Source organism: Hypanus sabinus, chromosome 10 (genome assembly GCF_030144855.1).
Source record: "Hypanus sabinus isolate sHypSab1 chromosome 10, sHypSab1.hap1, whole genome shotgun sequence".
NCBI lineage: Eukaryota > Metazoa > Chordata > Chondrichthyes > Myliobatiformes > Dasyatidae > Hypanus > Hypanus sabinus.
Genome location: NC_082715.1, coordinates 100,772,871 through 100,788,007, shown reverse-complemented (window position 1 = coordinate 100,788,007; position 15,137 = coordinate 100,772,871). Strand labels below are relative to the sequence as shown.

The 15,137-nt window shown below is 40.8% G+C and overlaps 1 protein-coding gene across 2 annotated transcripts in view; it reads right to left on the bottom strand.

The window, feature by feature from the left end:
• orc3 (origin recognition complex, subunit 3) overlaps positions 1-15,137 on the bottom strand; it is a 68,232-nt gene that overhangs the window by 46,514 nt on the left and 6,581 nt on the right. Inside the window, exons 3-8 of one of the 2 annotated variants that reach the window (XM_059982395.1) lie at positions 14,858-14,955; positions 10,216-10,360; positions 7,841-7,945; positions 5,062-5,216; positions 1,736-1,872; positions 107-266 (exon numbers count right to left, since the gene is read on the bottom strand). In XM_059982395.1, coding sequence (XP_059838378.1) covers positions 107-266; positions 1,736-1,872; positions 5,062-5,216; positions 7,841-7,945; positions 10,216-10,360; positions 14,858-14,955 — 800 coding nt within the window. The remainder of the gene's footprint in view (positions 1-106; positions 267-1,735; positions 1,873-5,061; positions 5,217-7,840; positions 7,946-10,215; positions 10,361-14,857; positions 14,956-15,137) is intronic. The other variant, XM_059982396.1, reaches the window with a different exon arrangement.

Sequence of the window (15,137 nt, the reverse complement as noted above, 5' to 3'; positions counted from 1 at the left end):
AACATTTTCTGTTCTTGTATAAAATTTCAAGCAGCTGCAGTTTTTACAATTTACACTAAATGTTTGGAATTGTTTTTTTCCCAGTCAACATGTAATGAATGTTTACCTTATCAATAACTGTAGCCAAATGATCAGTGCAGGATAGAGACTGGAACAGCTCAATGCATAGCAGTGAGGAAACCGATTGGGACAGCATTCGGTGTATAGTGATTGGGGACGTGGCAAGTCCAAAAACCAGCACCAGTGGAAGATGCTGGATGTAGTTACTGAAACATTAAACAAACATGTAGAATTAATGGTTACTTATAAGTAAGATTCTCCCATCTGGAAATCACATTACTATCAACCCAAAAAGAATTCTGAGGATCTAGGATCACAAGAAAATTGTTCCCCAAAAGTGGCATTGCAAGTAGACAGGGTAGTGAAGGTGCTTTTTGGCATGCTAACCTTCATCAGTCAGGGCAATGAGAATAAAAGCGAGGATGTTAGGTTGCAGTTGTAGAAGCAGACATTAGGGAGATTGCAATTGGAATATTGTGTTCAATTTTGGTCACGCTACTATAGCTGGAAAGAGAGCAGAGCAGATTTATGAGGATGTTGCTGTAATTTGATGGACAATCACTGAGAGATTGAGCAGGTTGAGACACTTTTCATTGGAATGCAGGAGAATGAAGGGTGAGGAGTACAAAAATCTTGAGGGATTTAAGGAAAGTCAATGCACACAGTCTTCTTCCCAGTTTCCCAGGGAATCAAGAATTAGAAGGCATAGAAAACTGAGACACAACTTTTTTTAACCCAGAAGCTGGTCGGTAGATGGAATGAGCTAGCAGCGGAAGTAATTGAGGTAGGTACATTCATAACATTTAAAACGTACTTGGATTATTAAGACTTAGAGAGATACAGACCAAAACTGGGCAAATGGGTCTAGATTAGATGGGAATCTGTTTCAGCATGGATCAGATGGGCCAAATGGCTGACTTCTGTGTTGTGTGACATTATGACCTACAAGTTCGTGTCCATATTCCAAAACTATTTTTTGTCAAATGACAAAAACTAAGTTGCTTGAAATGTACAAGAACAAACCAACTGTTTAACCTTTGCACTGAGCACACAACTTCTTCTCACAGGGCACTGTATAGAATTGTGTGCCAGTGTGGAATCAACTGAAACTTTATCATATGAAAATTAGAAGTGACAATTCAATCGATGAGGCTTACTGTGAAGGCATAAGGAGCAAGGTGGCTGTGGCCAATTGGCAAACGATATTAAAAGGTATGACAGCAATAGTAAACAACTTGAGAATCAATATCCATCACGGGGATAGTACCAAAGCATGGGAAATGGTGTAGGTTGCCTAAATAAGCAGCCCAAGATTTGGAGCAATTTCAGTAGTCTACAAAGGACAAAGAAAATAACAAAAGGCAGAGCATGAGAAAATTTTTTTTTAAATTCATGAGCTTCAATAGTTATGCAAAGAGACAAAGATTGGCTTAAGTTAATTGGTCCCTTCCAGATTTTGACAGGAGAATCTATTTTAGGGAAAGGAGGAAATGACAGCAAAATTGCCGGGCCAATCAGATTGTCTTCACATGACAAGTTTTACCAGTTAAATTTCAAACACCCTCCCCCCCAAACAATTTTTAAGGCCTCTCATTTACATAAATAGTAATAATGTAGCACACACATCTTCATTACAACCATCCATACAAAATCAGCTGTGAGAACTTGCTGTTACCTGGCAATGATTATGAAGTCTTGTAGCACCTTAGGGAGAAAGCTTTCAAGATCCTTTAAGATGATAACTATGGGAGGGGCCTCTTCGTGCTGAAGCAAGGATTTCCTCTTTTTACTTGGGCTTTTTGAAGTAGATTTCTGCATGAGAAGAAGGAATATGTAACATAATCCCAGGACTAAAGTAAAACCAGGCCTCTGATAGATATCGGTCAGAAGGTAATTATTTTTTCCCATTAAAAAAGCTATTTGCACAAGGGACATCAATAAAATCTTCCTCCTTATGGAAAAGCAAAATAATTATAACTTCTGCTGTACCACAGAACAACAAGCCAAACTCTCGCTCTCTGCTAATGTTGCTCTGACATACAACCAGTCACCATGGAGGAAGGACATCTAGGGAAAGAGAGAACAAAAGGGTAGGATCAAAGCACAAAATTAGAAAGGAAGGATGCCCCATGATAAATCTGTGATTGAGAGAAGGCTGGGTGCTGGTCAACAAAATTGCAAAGCAAGATCAGGACTCATTGAGAAAAATCCAACAAGACTGAAAGAGGAGGAATGAGGTAAATGTTATACGGACCATAATTTGAGACTTGCAGCTGAATGACGACTCTTGCTGCCAACCTCAAGGAGAGCTTTCCACAAAAATATTGCTGCAGAAGGAATCTTTCAGTTTTCCTCTGATCCTTACCTACCACCCCAAAAGCCTCCGCATCCTGCACATCATTTTCTGCAACTTCTGCCATTTTCAACGGGACGCCACCAGGCATTTTGTGCAGGGATCACACTCTCTGTGGTTCCCTTTTCCATTTGTCCCTCCCCACTAATCACCCTCCTGGCACTTATCCCTGCAAGTGGAAGTTCTACACCTGCCCATTCACCTCCTCCCTCACCTCCATTCAGAGCCCCAAACACTGCAAGTCTGTTGGGGTCGTCTACTGTATCCGGTGCTCTCGATGTACTCTACTCTACACTGGTGATACCCAATGTAGATGTCAAGCACCTTCACTCCATCCATAACAAGCTGTATTTCCTGCTGGCCAACAATTTTAATTGAATTTTCATTCTGACATGTTGGTCCAGGCCTACTCTAATGCCATGATGAGGCCACTTTCAGGTTGGAGGAGTAGCTGATTATATTCCTGATGGCGTTAACATTGACTTACCTAACTTCCAGTAATTTCCCCCTCCTTCCATTCCCCACTCTAGCTGCACTCTTACCTCTTCTGCCTAATCACCTCTTCCTCATGTACCTCTACCTTCCCTTTCTCCTTTTCCACCTATCACCTCCCAGCTTCTCACTTCATTCCCTCCCACCCACCTGGCTTCATCTATCACTTTCTAGCTTGTACTCCTTCCCCTCCCTACACCTTCTTATTCTGACTTCTCCCCTGTTCTTTCCCAGTCCGGATGAAGAGTTGTGGCCTAAAACATCGACTGTTTAATCCTCCCCTTAGATGAGCCAGACCTGCTGAATTCCTCTAGCAGTTTGGACGTGTTACTCTGGAATTCCAGCATTGCAGAATTCCAAAATCTTTGTTTTTGCTGGTGATTTTTCTTGCTGGAGTTAGAGGAGGCTGCAAAACAGCACAGCCTGTAGCATTGTACTAAAGCACTATCAGTGTCTGAACTTTTATACTAAACTACATTTGCACAGAAGGCCCAAAGTTAGTGATTGCGATTCCAAAAAAATGACAATAAAATGCCAGCACTTTCACTACTGTTACTGCAAACTCCTGGTTGTAATCACAGTTAAAAGGCACCACTTCCACACTGTCAAGCCACTCCACATGCTATGCAATAAATGACTCAACTTTGAGAAGTAGCCCCTGTAGAACTGCAAGGAAGCATTCCAGCTAAACTGTGCACGGTAAGCACCAATCAACAATAATTGTGTAATTACCAGATTTTCTACATTTCTTGTGAGATAGATGTTGGCCAGGAGTTAGAATTCCCTTCTTTCTCTTCAAACAGTACCATGAATCTTTTACATTATCTCAGAAGTAGATGGGTGCTGGAGACCGAGAGGCTTCTGTAGGTCAGGGTTGACCAAGGATGTTGTGTCTTAGCTGACTACAATTAGTCAATATGCAAGCCAGGTTAGTACTGTATGGAGAGTAAGCCGATGCCTATGCAGCAAGCTCCCCTTCTCCACACAGCTGATTAATACCAAAAGCCACATATTCCCTGGGAAAGAAAAGTGCCAGCCTGAGACGAGGCCCAGAACTAGGCCTAACGTGCTAACCTGATTACTAGCCATCAGGCAAATGGGTAGGTGGCAGGGCTATTCACTACAAACAAAATCTGGGTTGATAAATACTGCATCCCTGGCCATTTGATGCACTGGTTGCATTTGGTGGTGGGACACAGAGAAAGAGCTAACCATACAGTTTGTTTTACGTTATGTTTCTATAATTGCTCACCATCGCCATCCAGGACAAAAAAAATCCATTTGTCTGATTCTCATCCATCTCCTCAAACTTTCTTCCCTCTACAGGTGACACACCAGGGCAACAATATTTATTTAGCAATACAGCACAGAGTAGGCCCTTCAAGCCAAGCCACTCCAGAGGCGCATCAACCCACTTAACATTAATCTAATCAGAGGACAATTTACAATGACCAATCAGCCTGCTTGGTCCATCTCTGGACTGTGGGAGGGAACGGGAGCACCCAGGGGAACCCATGCATTCCACAGAACTAAAGAGACTCCTTACAGAACTAAGCCGAAACTGAACTCTGAACTCCAGAACTCCGAGCTGTAATAGCATTGCACCAACGGCTATTGTGCTCTCGCGCCCTATATGTCTCGAGCCTTCTGCACTGCAGTTCATTAAGCACTCCCAGCCCTGAAACCTCCATCACCTAGAAATGTAACAGGCATGTGTGCATCTAATCAGACCATCCAGATTGGGAAATGTGACTTTGCTTTACACCATCATTGGCAAACAGTGCTGTTCAATCACTTTAGGGTAGTATCGTTGCAAGGCCAGTGGCAGTTCACCATCAGCTTCTGAAGAACAACTCAGGCATTTGTTTCTCTTGCAAATAAGACCATAAGACATTGGAGGACAAATAGTTTATTCGGCCCAACAAGTTTGCATCCTCTCCACATTCAATCTCTCTCAGCCTTTCAATATTCAATAGGTTTTAATGAAATACACCTCCCCCCCCCCCGCTCATTCTTCTAAACTCAGAGGCCCAAAGCCATCATATGCTCCACATATATTAATCTTTTCAATGACAGGATAATTTCGTTCCCAGGCACAAAAGTTTGTGTATTTGGATATATGTGAATAAAGGATAAAACAACAGGTTGTTATTTACCTTTGTTAAGGTATTGTACCACCTACACAAGGAGGCCATGGAGCAGATCATTTTTCTCTGGTGGAACTCAACAGAATGGTGCTCATCCTCTTCCTCATCATTGCTGTCGCCACCCATGAGGGTCACCAGAATCTTCTGCAGAAGCTGCTTCACAGCTGACAAAAACAAGCATGTTCCATCATGCAATAAATGACATCCTTATGAAAGGAGACCTTAGATTTTGATGACTTGATTAAATAACCCTGATAATAAGCACAAATTATTCCACAACCCTCCCAGGCCATTTTGTGACCACTGTGGACTAGCAACCAGCAAGCACCCTCAGTAAATTCACAGCTCCCTCTCAGAGTCCCAAAGGTCCCATATTTGGTGAAATGCCAGTTGTTACAAAGAAATTAAATGGTAACCACAAACAAGTTGAACTGAGAAAAACATAGATGCTAGAACCATTCAGCAGGGCAGTAGTATCTACAGATGCAAAAACAAGAGTTTATATTTCTGCTCATGACCTTTTATCAAAACTCTTCCAAGAGCTTAAAACATAAATACTCTTTCTTCCTCTAAAGATGCCAGCTAGCTTGCTGAGAATAAGGATTTTTAGTTTTTTTTATTTCAGATTTCCAACATTTGGACGTATGCTTTTTTTGCAAGTTGAAATAGCTGCGGTTTTTATTGCTCCAGCTGTACAAGTTCTCTTGTTCAACATCTCCTTTATGATGCTAATTAAATCCCACCATAAGTGAAGGTTTATCGCACAAGATCTAACATTGTGAATTAATAACTGATAATGTTCCAGTGAAGCACATTTGATATATTTGTTCCATAAAATATATAGAGGTTCTGGCTACTTAGGTGGTTAGGTGGAAGTCACCTCCCTCTTTCCTGCATTGGCATTGTAAACAGAAGATTGTAAACGAATTTGTCTTCTAGCCTAGAGCTTTTCACCTTCAATCAATCTACAGACCCCATTTCCAGAAACGTTGGGATTTTTTCCAAAATGCAATAAAAACAAAAATCTGTGATATGTTAATTCACGTCAACCTTTATTTAACTGACAAAAGTACAAAGAGAAGATTTTCAATAGTTTTACTGACCAGCTTAATTGGATTTTGTAAATGTACACAAATTTAGAATTTGATGGCTGCAACACACTCAACAAAAGTTTGTTCAGAGGCATGTTTACCATTGTATTACATCACCTTTCCTTTTAATAACACTTTTTAATTGTTTTGGAACTGAGGATACTAATTGTAGTAGATATCTACTACAATTAAAAAGTGTTATTAAAAGGAAAGGTGATGTAATACAATGGTAAACATGCCTCTGAACAAACTTTTGTTGAGTGTGTTGCAGCCATCAAATTCTAAATTTGTGTACATTTACAAAATCCAATTAAGCTGGTCAGTAAAACTATTGAAAATCTTCTCTTTGTACTTTTGTCAGTTAAATAAAGGTTCACGTGAATTAACATATCACAGATTTTTGTTTTTATTGCATTTTGGAAAAAAATCCCAACTTTTCTGGAAATGGGGTTTGTACTTAGCTTTGTTATCAAATTGGGAATTTCCCTCCCTTCCCTCCCATCCCCAGCTTTCCAGTGGGCTGCAATAGAGAACTGGGGCGAGATGAGAGAAATTAGAAAAACGAGTAAATGATTAACACAGGAGATTCCACAAATAATCAAAATCCAGAGCAACACAGACAAAATGCTGGAGGAACTCAGGTCAGACAGCTTCTATGGAGAGGAACAAGTTTCGGGCTGATACCACTCATCAGGCTGGAAATTTGAGAACTGAACAATGGTTTCTTTATTACTTGCTCGGGCTTCTTCCCCTTTCCTTTCCAGTCCTGATGAAAGGTCTCGCCCCATCTAAGCATGAGCCAAGAAACAGCACACCTGACTACTGAGCCTAGATTTCAGTCCAAAATTAAACCAGATTTAAGAACTTTGTTGGCAGAAGAGCATACATGGAATGTGAACACAGTTGCCGCAGAAAGTCAAAGATCAAAGTAAATGTATTATCAAAGTAGATATGTCACCATATACAACCCTGAGATTTATTTTCTTGCGGGCATACTCTGTAAATCCATAACAGAATCGATGAAAGACCACACCAACTTGGGCATACAACCAATGTGCAAAAGACAACTGTGCAAATAGAGAAAAAACAAATAACAAGCAATAGTAAATCAAGACAACTGGGCTTGCTCTGTTGTCTAGAAGACATTTCACCACTCATCCGAGAGGCTTCTTCAGTTCTAATCCACAGTGGGTAGTTTTCCAGCTTATAAACTCCAGAAAACTACCCACTATGGATTTGAACTGAAGAATCCTCTTGGATGTGGCAAAATGTCCTCTAAACAACACAGCAAGTCTAGTTGCCTTGATCTACTACTGTTTGATATGCAATGACCTGAATGACTGAGAAACTTCATTGAAATAAATAAATAAGCAATAAATATCAAGGACGTGAGATGAATCCTTGAAAGTAATGTCGAAGGACATTACTCACTCTGGGTCATCACCATCAGTTGTTAGGGCAAGTCTGACTCTTCGTGACCTCATGGACCATAGGGTTTTCATGGCAAGATACGGAAGTAGATTGCCGGGCCTTTCTTCCACACAGATATTGTTACTGCCCAGGCTGGGTTTCAACTCAGGACCATCTGCCTTGAAGTCCAGTGCTGATGCCACTACACCACCAGCCGGCCCATTGCCATACCAGCAGGTCATCACCATACAAAATGTAAATGTATAGCTAAACAGACTTGTCCTTACTTGTACATTCCTTGCCCTGAAGACAAACTACATGAGGGGTAACTGACTGCTTTAGAAGGTCTGATAATCCCTGGAATGTCAATTCATGGTCAGGTACGTTCACACCTGCAGGAAAACACAAAAAGCATACTTCTTAAAAGAAGGCAATGCAGTTCCCAAAAATGGAGACTAAAATATTTTAATGCACTGCCCAATAACTCTCAAATATTTCTCCTGCAAACAATACACATTTCCTTGCAGAACTATTACTGGCAATTAAACTGTTTCTAAAATGAACGACGGATTTAGTCCTGGGTAGGAAAGGTTGTAGTAATGGGTTCTGATTTATATGGGGTAGCGTAGCGTAGCAGTTAGCATAATCGCAGCTTGGGGGCGATGGAGTTCGGAGTTCAATCTGTCTGAGAGGAGTTCGTATGTTTACAGTCCAAAGGCATATCCTTTAGTAGGTTAATTGGTCACTGTAAATTGCCCTGTGATTTAGCAAGTGTTAATTAGGTGGGTTCTGGGCAGTGCGACTCACTGGGCCAAAAGTGCCTGTTCTGCACCGTATCCCTAAATAAATACATCAGAAACAGACATTTAAAACTTAGTTAGCAAGTTCTCAATAGTTATATTAGAAAACAGAAAAAAAAGAAAAATTTGAGAATGTCACCTGACATTCTTGACACATAATGTCAAGTTAGAGCCACTACGGTTAGCAGTCATGTTCAGATCACTCACAGTTCACCCACAATTCAGATGAGTTCAGTGATTGTCAGCAAAAGTGATACAAAATATTTCATGCTGAAGATGGATATATTTTCACCTGCTCATTATTTTTAAGGAAATATGAAGAATCATATCTTCCTATTGACTAAAATTATGAAGATGAACATCCAAAACTTCAACAGTCAATCCTCTTCTTCCTAAATTCCAGGAGGTAGTCACAATTTATATGAAAAAATAATTATGATTCAAAATGATGCCTGTGTCCTTTAAATATTTTTTTGTTCTGAAAAAAGTTATGTGCATCACCATAACCAAAGGGGGGAAAGAAGATCAGATTTAACCTGTAATTCAAATGCCTGAAATGTAGCATAATCTCAGAGAGAAGGACTTCAATTCCAGACACATCCAAAGTACACAATAAAACAGTCATAGCCAATGAAAACACTGGAAAAACAAAGAACCATTAATGTGGAAGGAAAATCAATTTTGCTGCTCAGATCAGAAACACAAGCATTTTACCCAAAATGTGAACAGTGGTATCTGACAAGTGAGGGAAAAAAAAAACACTGGCCAAACCGTGGTTGCATCATCACTCATTTTTTGAAGACAGAACCAGGATTTCTTACATGGTGCAAAGGCTACTCCCTGAGTGTGAGAGCAGAAAGACTCAGAATTAAAATTTCAAATGGTCATGAAGAGATAAAAGATACAAGGAGGCAGGTGGGGGAAAAATACTAAAAAATAAAGACTGCCTGTGCTTGCAGAGGCAAAACACTGATATGTTGGGAGGACAATGACCAACATCGAGGAAAAAAGCAAACGAACAGCAAGAGGTTAGCCCCATTACCTCATGTCTTACACTACACAAGTTCTGCAAGTGCAGCTTTGCATTTGCCCTCCCCATCCTTCAAGCTCAATTCAAGATCCCAGACACCCAAAGGTCCACCAATACCAGCTGGAGGAATACAGTTAAGCCAGAAACTAAAGCATGCCCTAGGGCAGGACGATATTGCACATAACATTTTCTTCATGCATCACCTTTCCTGAAAGCCGGCTATGAACGACCTTTTTAAACTGTCACATCCTTCTGGTGAACGATAAGATTTCTCAGATAATAGACCCAGTGATGAAAGGACTGTGTTATATTCCACATCAGAAAGGTGTGCAACTTGAGGGGCATCTGATGCCCTCATTATTCCAGGTGGCACAGATTATGGGTCATTGGGGGAGTGGGCAACATCAAAGAAGATCATGAGTTTTTACAGTGCATATGTGTTGTTAATTTGAAGAACAGATTAGTAAGGAATCTGCTCAGTTGGGAACAGACTATCCCACATAAATACAAAAGATGTGTGGATGCCACCCAAGCCAGTTCTCATGGGGACAACTTTGACCTGGAGAAAATGAATAGTTGCTAAAAATGTGCCTCTATCCAGGAAGACTTGGAAACTACTTAGGCAGCCAATAAGCGACATAAGAAAAAAAGAATACAATTTCGAGACAGCCAGATAAAGATTTTAAATATATTGTTGACCTAAACCATCCCTCCTGTTAACTGACCTAGTCAACATTTCAAGCACACTGAGTTCAGTGTGCTTTATATTCTTCTATTAATTGTCATCATATGAAACTTAAAATTTTAAAAAAACAGAAATTTAGGGGCTCACCAAGAACAAGTGCTGCCGTGGGTATCTCAGAACACCGCATCCGATAGCGCCAATCATTTACTTCAGTCTGAGCACGAGTGTGGGATTTTTTAATAAATGTAATTAAGCTATCAAATATCTTGATATTTAAGTGTTCTTGCAGCTTCTGTGAATGAAAGTACAAAATACGTCAAATGAATAACAAATTCATCTTGAGAAAGAGTTCTATTCACATCAAAAATATCTTCAATTTAACAACAGGACACAGGTGGCTGTGATTGCTGCAGGCCTTCTCAGAACACATTGTAGTGCCCTGGTTAAGATTCCTACGCATGCTGCGGGGTATTTCATTTTGCATTTTCTGTAAAAGCAGTGGGTCCTGCTGGTAGAATGTTTTGGTTTCAGCATGTTGTTCAACTTGAGAACATTGTGTCAGCCAATCAGGATGGTGGAATTGGGAGAAGGTTCTAGAGAGAGCTGGGCGGAGAGAGATTTGTGACAGATACTGGTGGGGTTTGTGGTCTTTTGGTAGGAGATGCGGAGAAGATCAGGCGACGACCGTAGGATTTGATCCCATGGGAAGACAAAATTGTAAGGACTGCTTAACAAGACAAAGAAGCAATAATTGTGTGTGGGCAGTATATACACAGTATTCGATCAAATCAGGGTTCCGTTAATTGGAACATCCCAACTTTCTTGTTTGGTTGAACCCCAAATCATACTGACCCTAGACAAATGTATATTGCTTATGAAAAGAAGCCTTCTCATCACTGAGTCCTGTGGCTGTTAGCTGAGTCAGCTATCGAGCCAAGTCTGCATACGAGCCTGGTCAGAGGGTTACAGTATCTCCAGCTGAAAGCCTATATAATTGACACAAATCACCTGTGCGATTTTCTTCAGGGATTTATGCAGACGTTATAGTTGGGAGTTCGGTGAATTCTACAGAACATCTAACCCAGCACAAGTGGAAACGTGAGATTGCAATTGAGGAACTTAATTTTAAGTAATTAAATCTTGAATAAAAATGTTAGGATCAGTAATGATAAACATAAAATTACTGGAATTTAATTAAAAACATCTAGTTCATCAGTGACCATCAGGGAAAAAATACAGGCATCCTGGATTTTGTCCATGTCTGAGCCCATGGACAGTCTGGGCTGAGAACTTCACTCTCAGTTGTCCTCCAAGTTAGCCCAGTGGGATAAGCTTACAAGTAACTAAGCCTTCTAGCTTTAGGAAGTAATTGTGCGGATGTATTCCCGACACTACAGATCTCCGAAGTAATTCATAAATTCTTAAATTCACTTTTATAAAGAAAAACAAAGAGGACAATCTGAGATCTGATGTGTTTTGGATCTAAGTGTTTTTATTCTTCAGTCATTAGCATGAAACATTTTAGATTAAAACTGGCTATATTTCACAGGTAAAATGGGTGTTGTATGCAAGAGGAAGATTAGTGCATTAAAAATAAGTTTTAAAATGTGGCCGACACTGTCACATATTGGTATGCCTTTTATAGGTTTCATAAGATAACAAAAAAAGATTTCAGTTTTACTGTGAACTTACCAGAGCTACACACGTCTGCTCTTACCCCATTCTCCCGCCACCCTTCCAGGGATAGGGTTCCTCTTGTCCTCACCTACCACCCTCCACGTCCAGCACTTAATTCTCCAAAACTTTCGCCCCCTACAAGAAGATCCCACCACCAAGCACATCTTTTCCTCCCCCTGACTTTCTGCTTTCTGCAGGGATCACTCTCTACGCAACTCCTTTGTCCATTCGTCCCTCCCCAGTGATCTCTCTCCTGACATTTATCCTTGCGAGCGCCAGAAGTGCTACACCTGCCCGTACATCTCCTCCCTCAGTAACATTCAGGGCCACAAACAGTTCTTCCAAGTGAGACAACACTTCACCTGTGAGACCTTTGGGGTGCCCCCCACCTTTTAAATTTACTCAGCTCTTTTTCTCCAGTCCTGCCGAAGGGTTTTGGCTCGAAACGTCGACTGTACTTTTCTCCAATATATGATGCCCGCCCGATCCAGTTCCTTCAGCATTTTCTGTGTGTTGCTCAGAGCTATGTCTCCTTGTTTTTATATACAAAGCATATTTTTAGGAAAATAGGAAATCTACATTTCTTAGTGGATTAAATCCTGTCAACACTTCAAGTATATTTAGTTTCATTTGTTCATTTATGCACCCACAACTTCCTAACTACTCAAAGGAAAAGTAATCCAGACTTCTCAATGCAAAAAGGTGAAGGCTGAAAGATTCAACAAATTTTTAAAATTACCCGTATTAGCACTTAAAGAGTTATAACCTACAGAGCAACAACTGGGAACTGGGAGCAACTCAAGTAGTCAATTTTTTTGCTACATGGTCACAGTGGATTGCATGGCTATAAAAGTCTATGACCTTATGACGCCAAAGGGGTTTGTGTAGGACGGGGGTCGGCAACCCGCGGCTCCAGAGCCGCATGTGGCTCTTTTACGTCTGTGCTGCGGCTCCCTGTTGCTTTGGGAAATAATTGGTTGTGGCGACCCTTTTCCTGGCACATCCGAACCGACTCACAATTAGATAGCCTACGGGGGTTTGCGAGCACAGAGCTTTGGAGCCTCTGCGCCGGGGGGGGGGGGGGGGGCAGGTTGAGGGAGGCTTAAAAGTGAGGCTGAAGATTTCGAATAAAGTTTTTTCCTTCGACTGCAGTTACCGACTCCGTGTCGTAATTTTAGCGCTGCGTGTAGCACACCGCTACATGGTCAGTATTTAATTAAAATGTATTTTATGTTAGTTTGTTAGTTTTTGAAATGTAAATCTAAATTTGAAGATTATGGTGATCTTGTACAATCTAAATAAGACTTTGTGGCGACCCATTTCCTGACACATCCGAACCGGCTCACAATTAGCCAGCGTTCAGGCTAAGGGAGATAGCCTACGGGGGTTTGTGAGTACGTGTCTTTTGCAGCATCCGCGCCCATGGGGGGCGGGTTGAGGGAGGCTTAAAAGCAAGGCTGTTTAGTTCGAATAAAGCTATCTTTGACTGCAGTTTACTGACTGCGTGTAGCAACCGCTACAACGTGTTTTTATCGCTGGCTGTCCAGAGGGGAGGTGCTGAAACGCTTTGTCGCATGTCTGGAAGAAGTGAAAACTTTCCTGGGCAGCAAAGGGCTCACCTTTCCTGAGCTGGAACAGCCAGAGTGGCTGGAAAAGCTACACTTCATGGTAGACATAACAGCGCACCTGAACACGCTGAACACAGCTCTTCAACGGGGTAAGGACGTACAGCCCTGCACATGTTGGAGGATGTTTTGGCATTCGAGCGCAAGTTGACGTTGCTTGCCAGAGATTTACAGAAAGGCACATTGTCTCACTTCCCCAATTTGAGAGAGTTCAAAAAAGGTCACGACATGATAAATTCGGAGTATTTACATTGGGCAATCATCGCAATGCAAACATCGTTTGGGAAACGCTTCTGTGAGTTCAGTGAGGGAAAAAAACACATTATCCTTCCCGGTCACTCCCCTAAGCATCGATCCATCCCTACTGAATACGACTGTATTGTCAGGTGTGAGTCAACCTGAACAAGGATGATAAATATTTTAATTGCCTATTATTTTACGTATATTCATATGCTTTCATTGTTCAGTGAAATAGTCCTTTTATTTTTCAGGTTGACAGCTGGCTGACGTTATTTTTGGTTTGCTGCTGGCGGCAAATTTAAGTTTGGCGTTTTTCATAAATACAAGAAGGACTCAAATAGACGTTGAGTATTTTACTTAAAAGTAACCTTCAACCCAACGTCTTTTTTTCGGAGGTCAACATGTTTTTGTTGCATGCAGAAATGTAATTTCGTTTTCTGTGCAGGAGTTCATCAATTTCATAAATGCAACACATTATAGTTTGTTTATACATAGCATAAAGGCAAAACAAAACGTTGTATGCAGTGTTATTTCATTTTAAATGTCAAACGGGTTTTGCGGCTCCCAGTGTTTTCTTTTCTGTGGGAAACGGGTCCAAGTGGCTCTTTCAGTGGTAAAGGTTGCTGACCCCTGGTGTAGGATATGGGTTAACAGATTATGATCATTTGAAATGGATGAAGAGAACCAAAGGCATCACTGTACAGAGGCCTGTCTTTTGGCCAAACAATCTGCTGGAGGAGGAACTCAGCAAGTGGAGCAGTATTCATGTGGGGTAAGACGTGTTAATATTATGTATCACCCCCACCCCCCCCCCCCCCCCGCTGATGCTGTTATGCTGTTTAACCTATTAAATTGCTCCAACATACTTGTTGCTCCAGCATCTGTAGTCATCTTGGTGGTGGACAGGATAATAAAGTAGCTCTAAAAGCAAATGTTTGTTTTAATGACCAAGCAATTGCTCTCTTTTCTTTTTCTCCCCAATATTAATGGCTAAATTAAGAACACATGCAAAAAATGCTGAACCTAACCAAATGATCTGTATTTAATTACATTTAAATTTACTGATCCTCAGTTACATTCCTTAGAAGCACAAAATTGACCCAGTGGCAGTACAAGTTTAAGTAGATAAACAGGACTTTTTAAATGTACAAATCAATTACTGACAGGTGCTTTATAATTCATTCCAGCTGCACCAATTTACTGAGACAGCTACATGAGAACTTACCTCCTATTAGATCAGTGCTTACCTCTGTTTCCTCTTTCATCTGTTGCCATAGTGACTGATAGGTACTAAATCGCAACTTGTCATTCTCTGAAACAGCTTTGCCTTTCTGAAAGTAGTCTGCTGTAACATAGGAAGCAGTGTACACCTTTGGTAAAATCAAATCATATTTTACATCTCAGAATTACTCAAATAAGTTTTGAACAACTATCCAAAGCCCCACAGAAGATTTGAGAAATAAATTTAAATTAAATAATTTCTTACTCTAATGCAACCACGCACTCCTTATTCCCACAGTTAGTAGG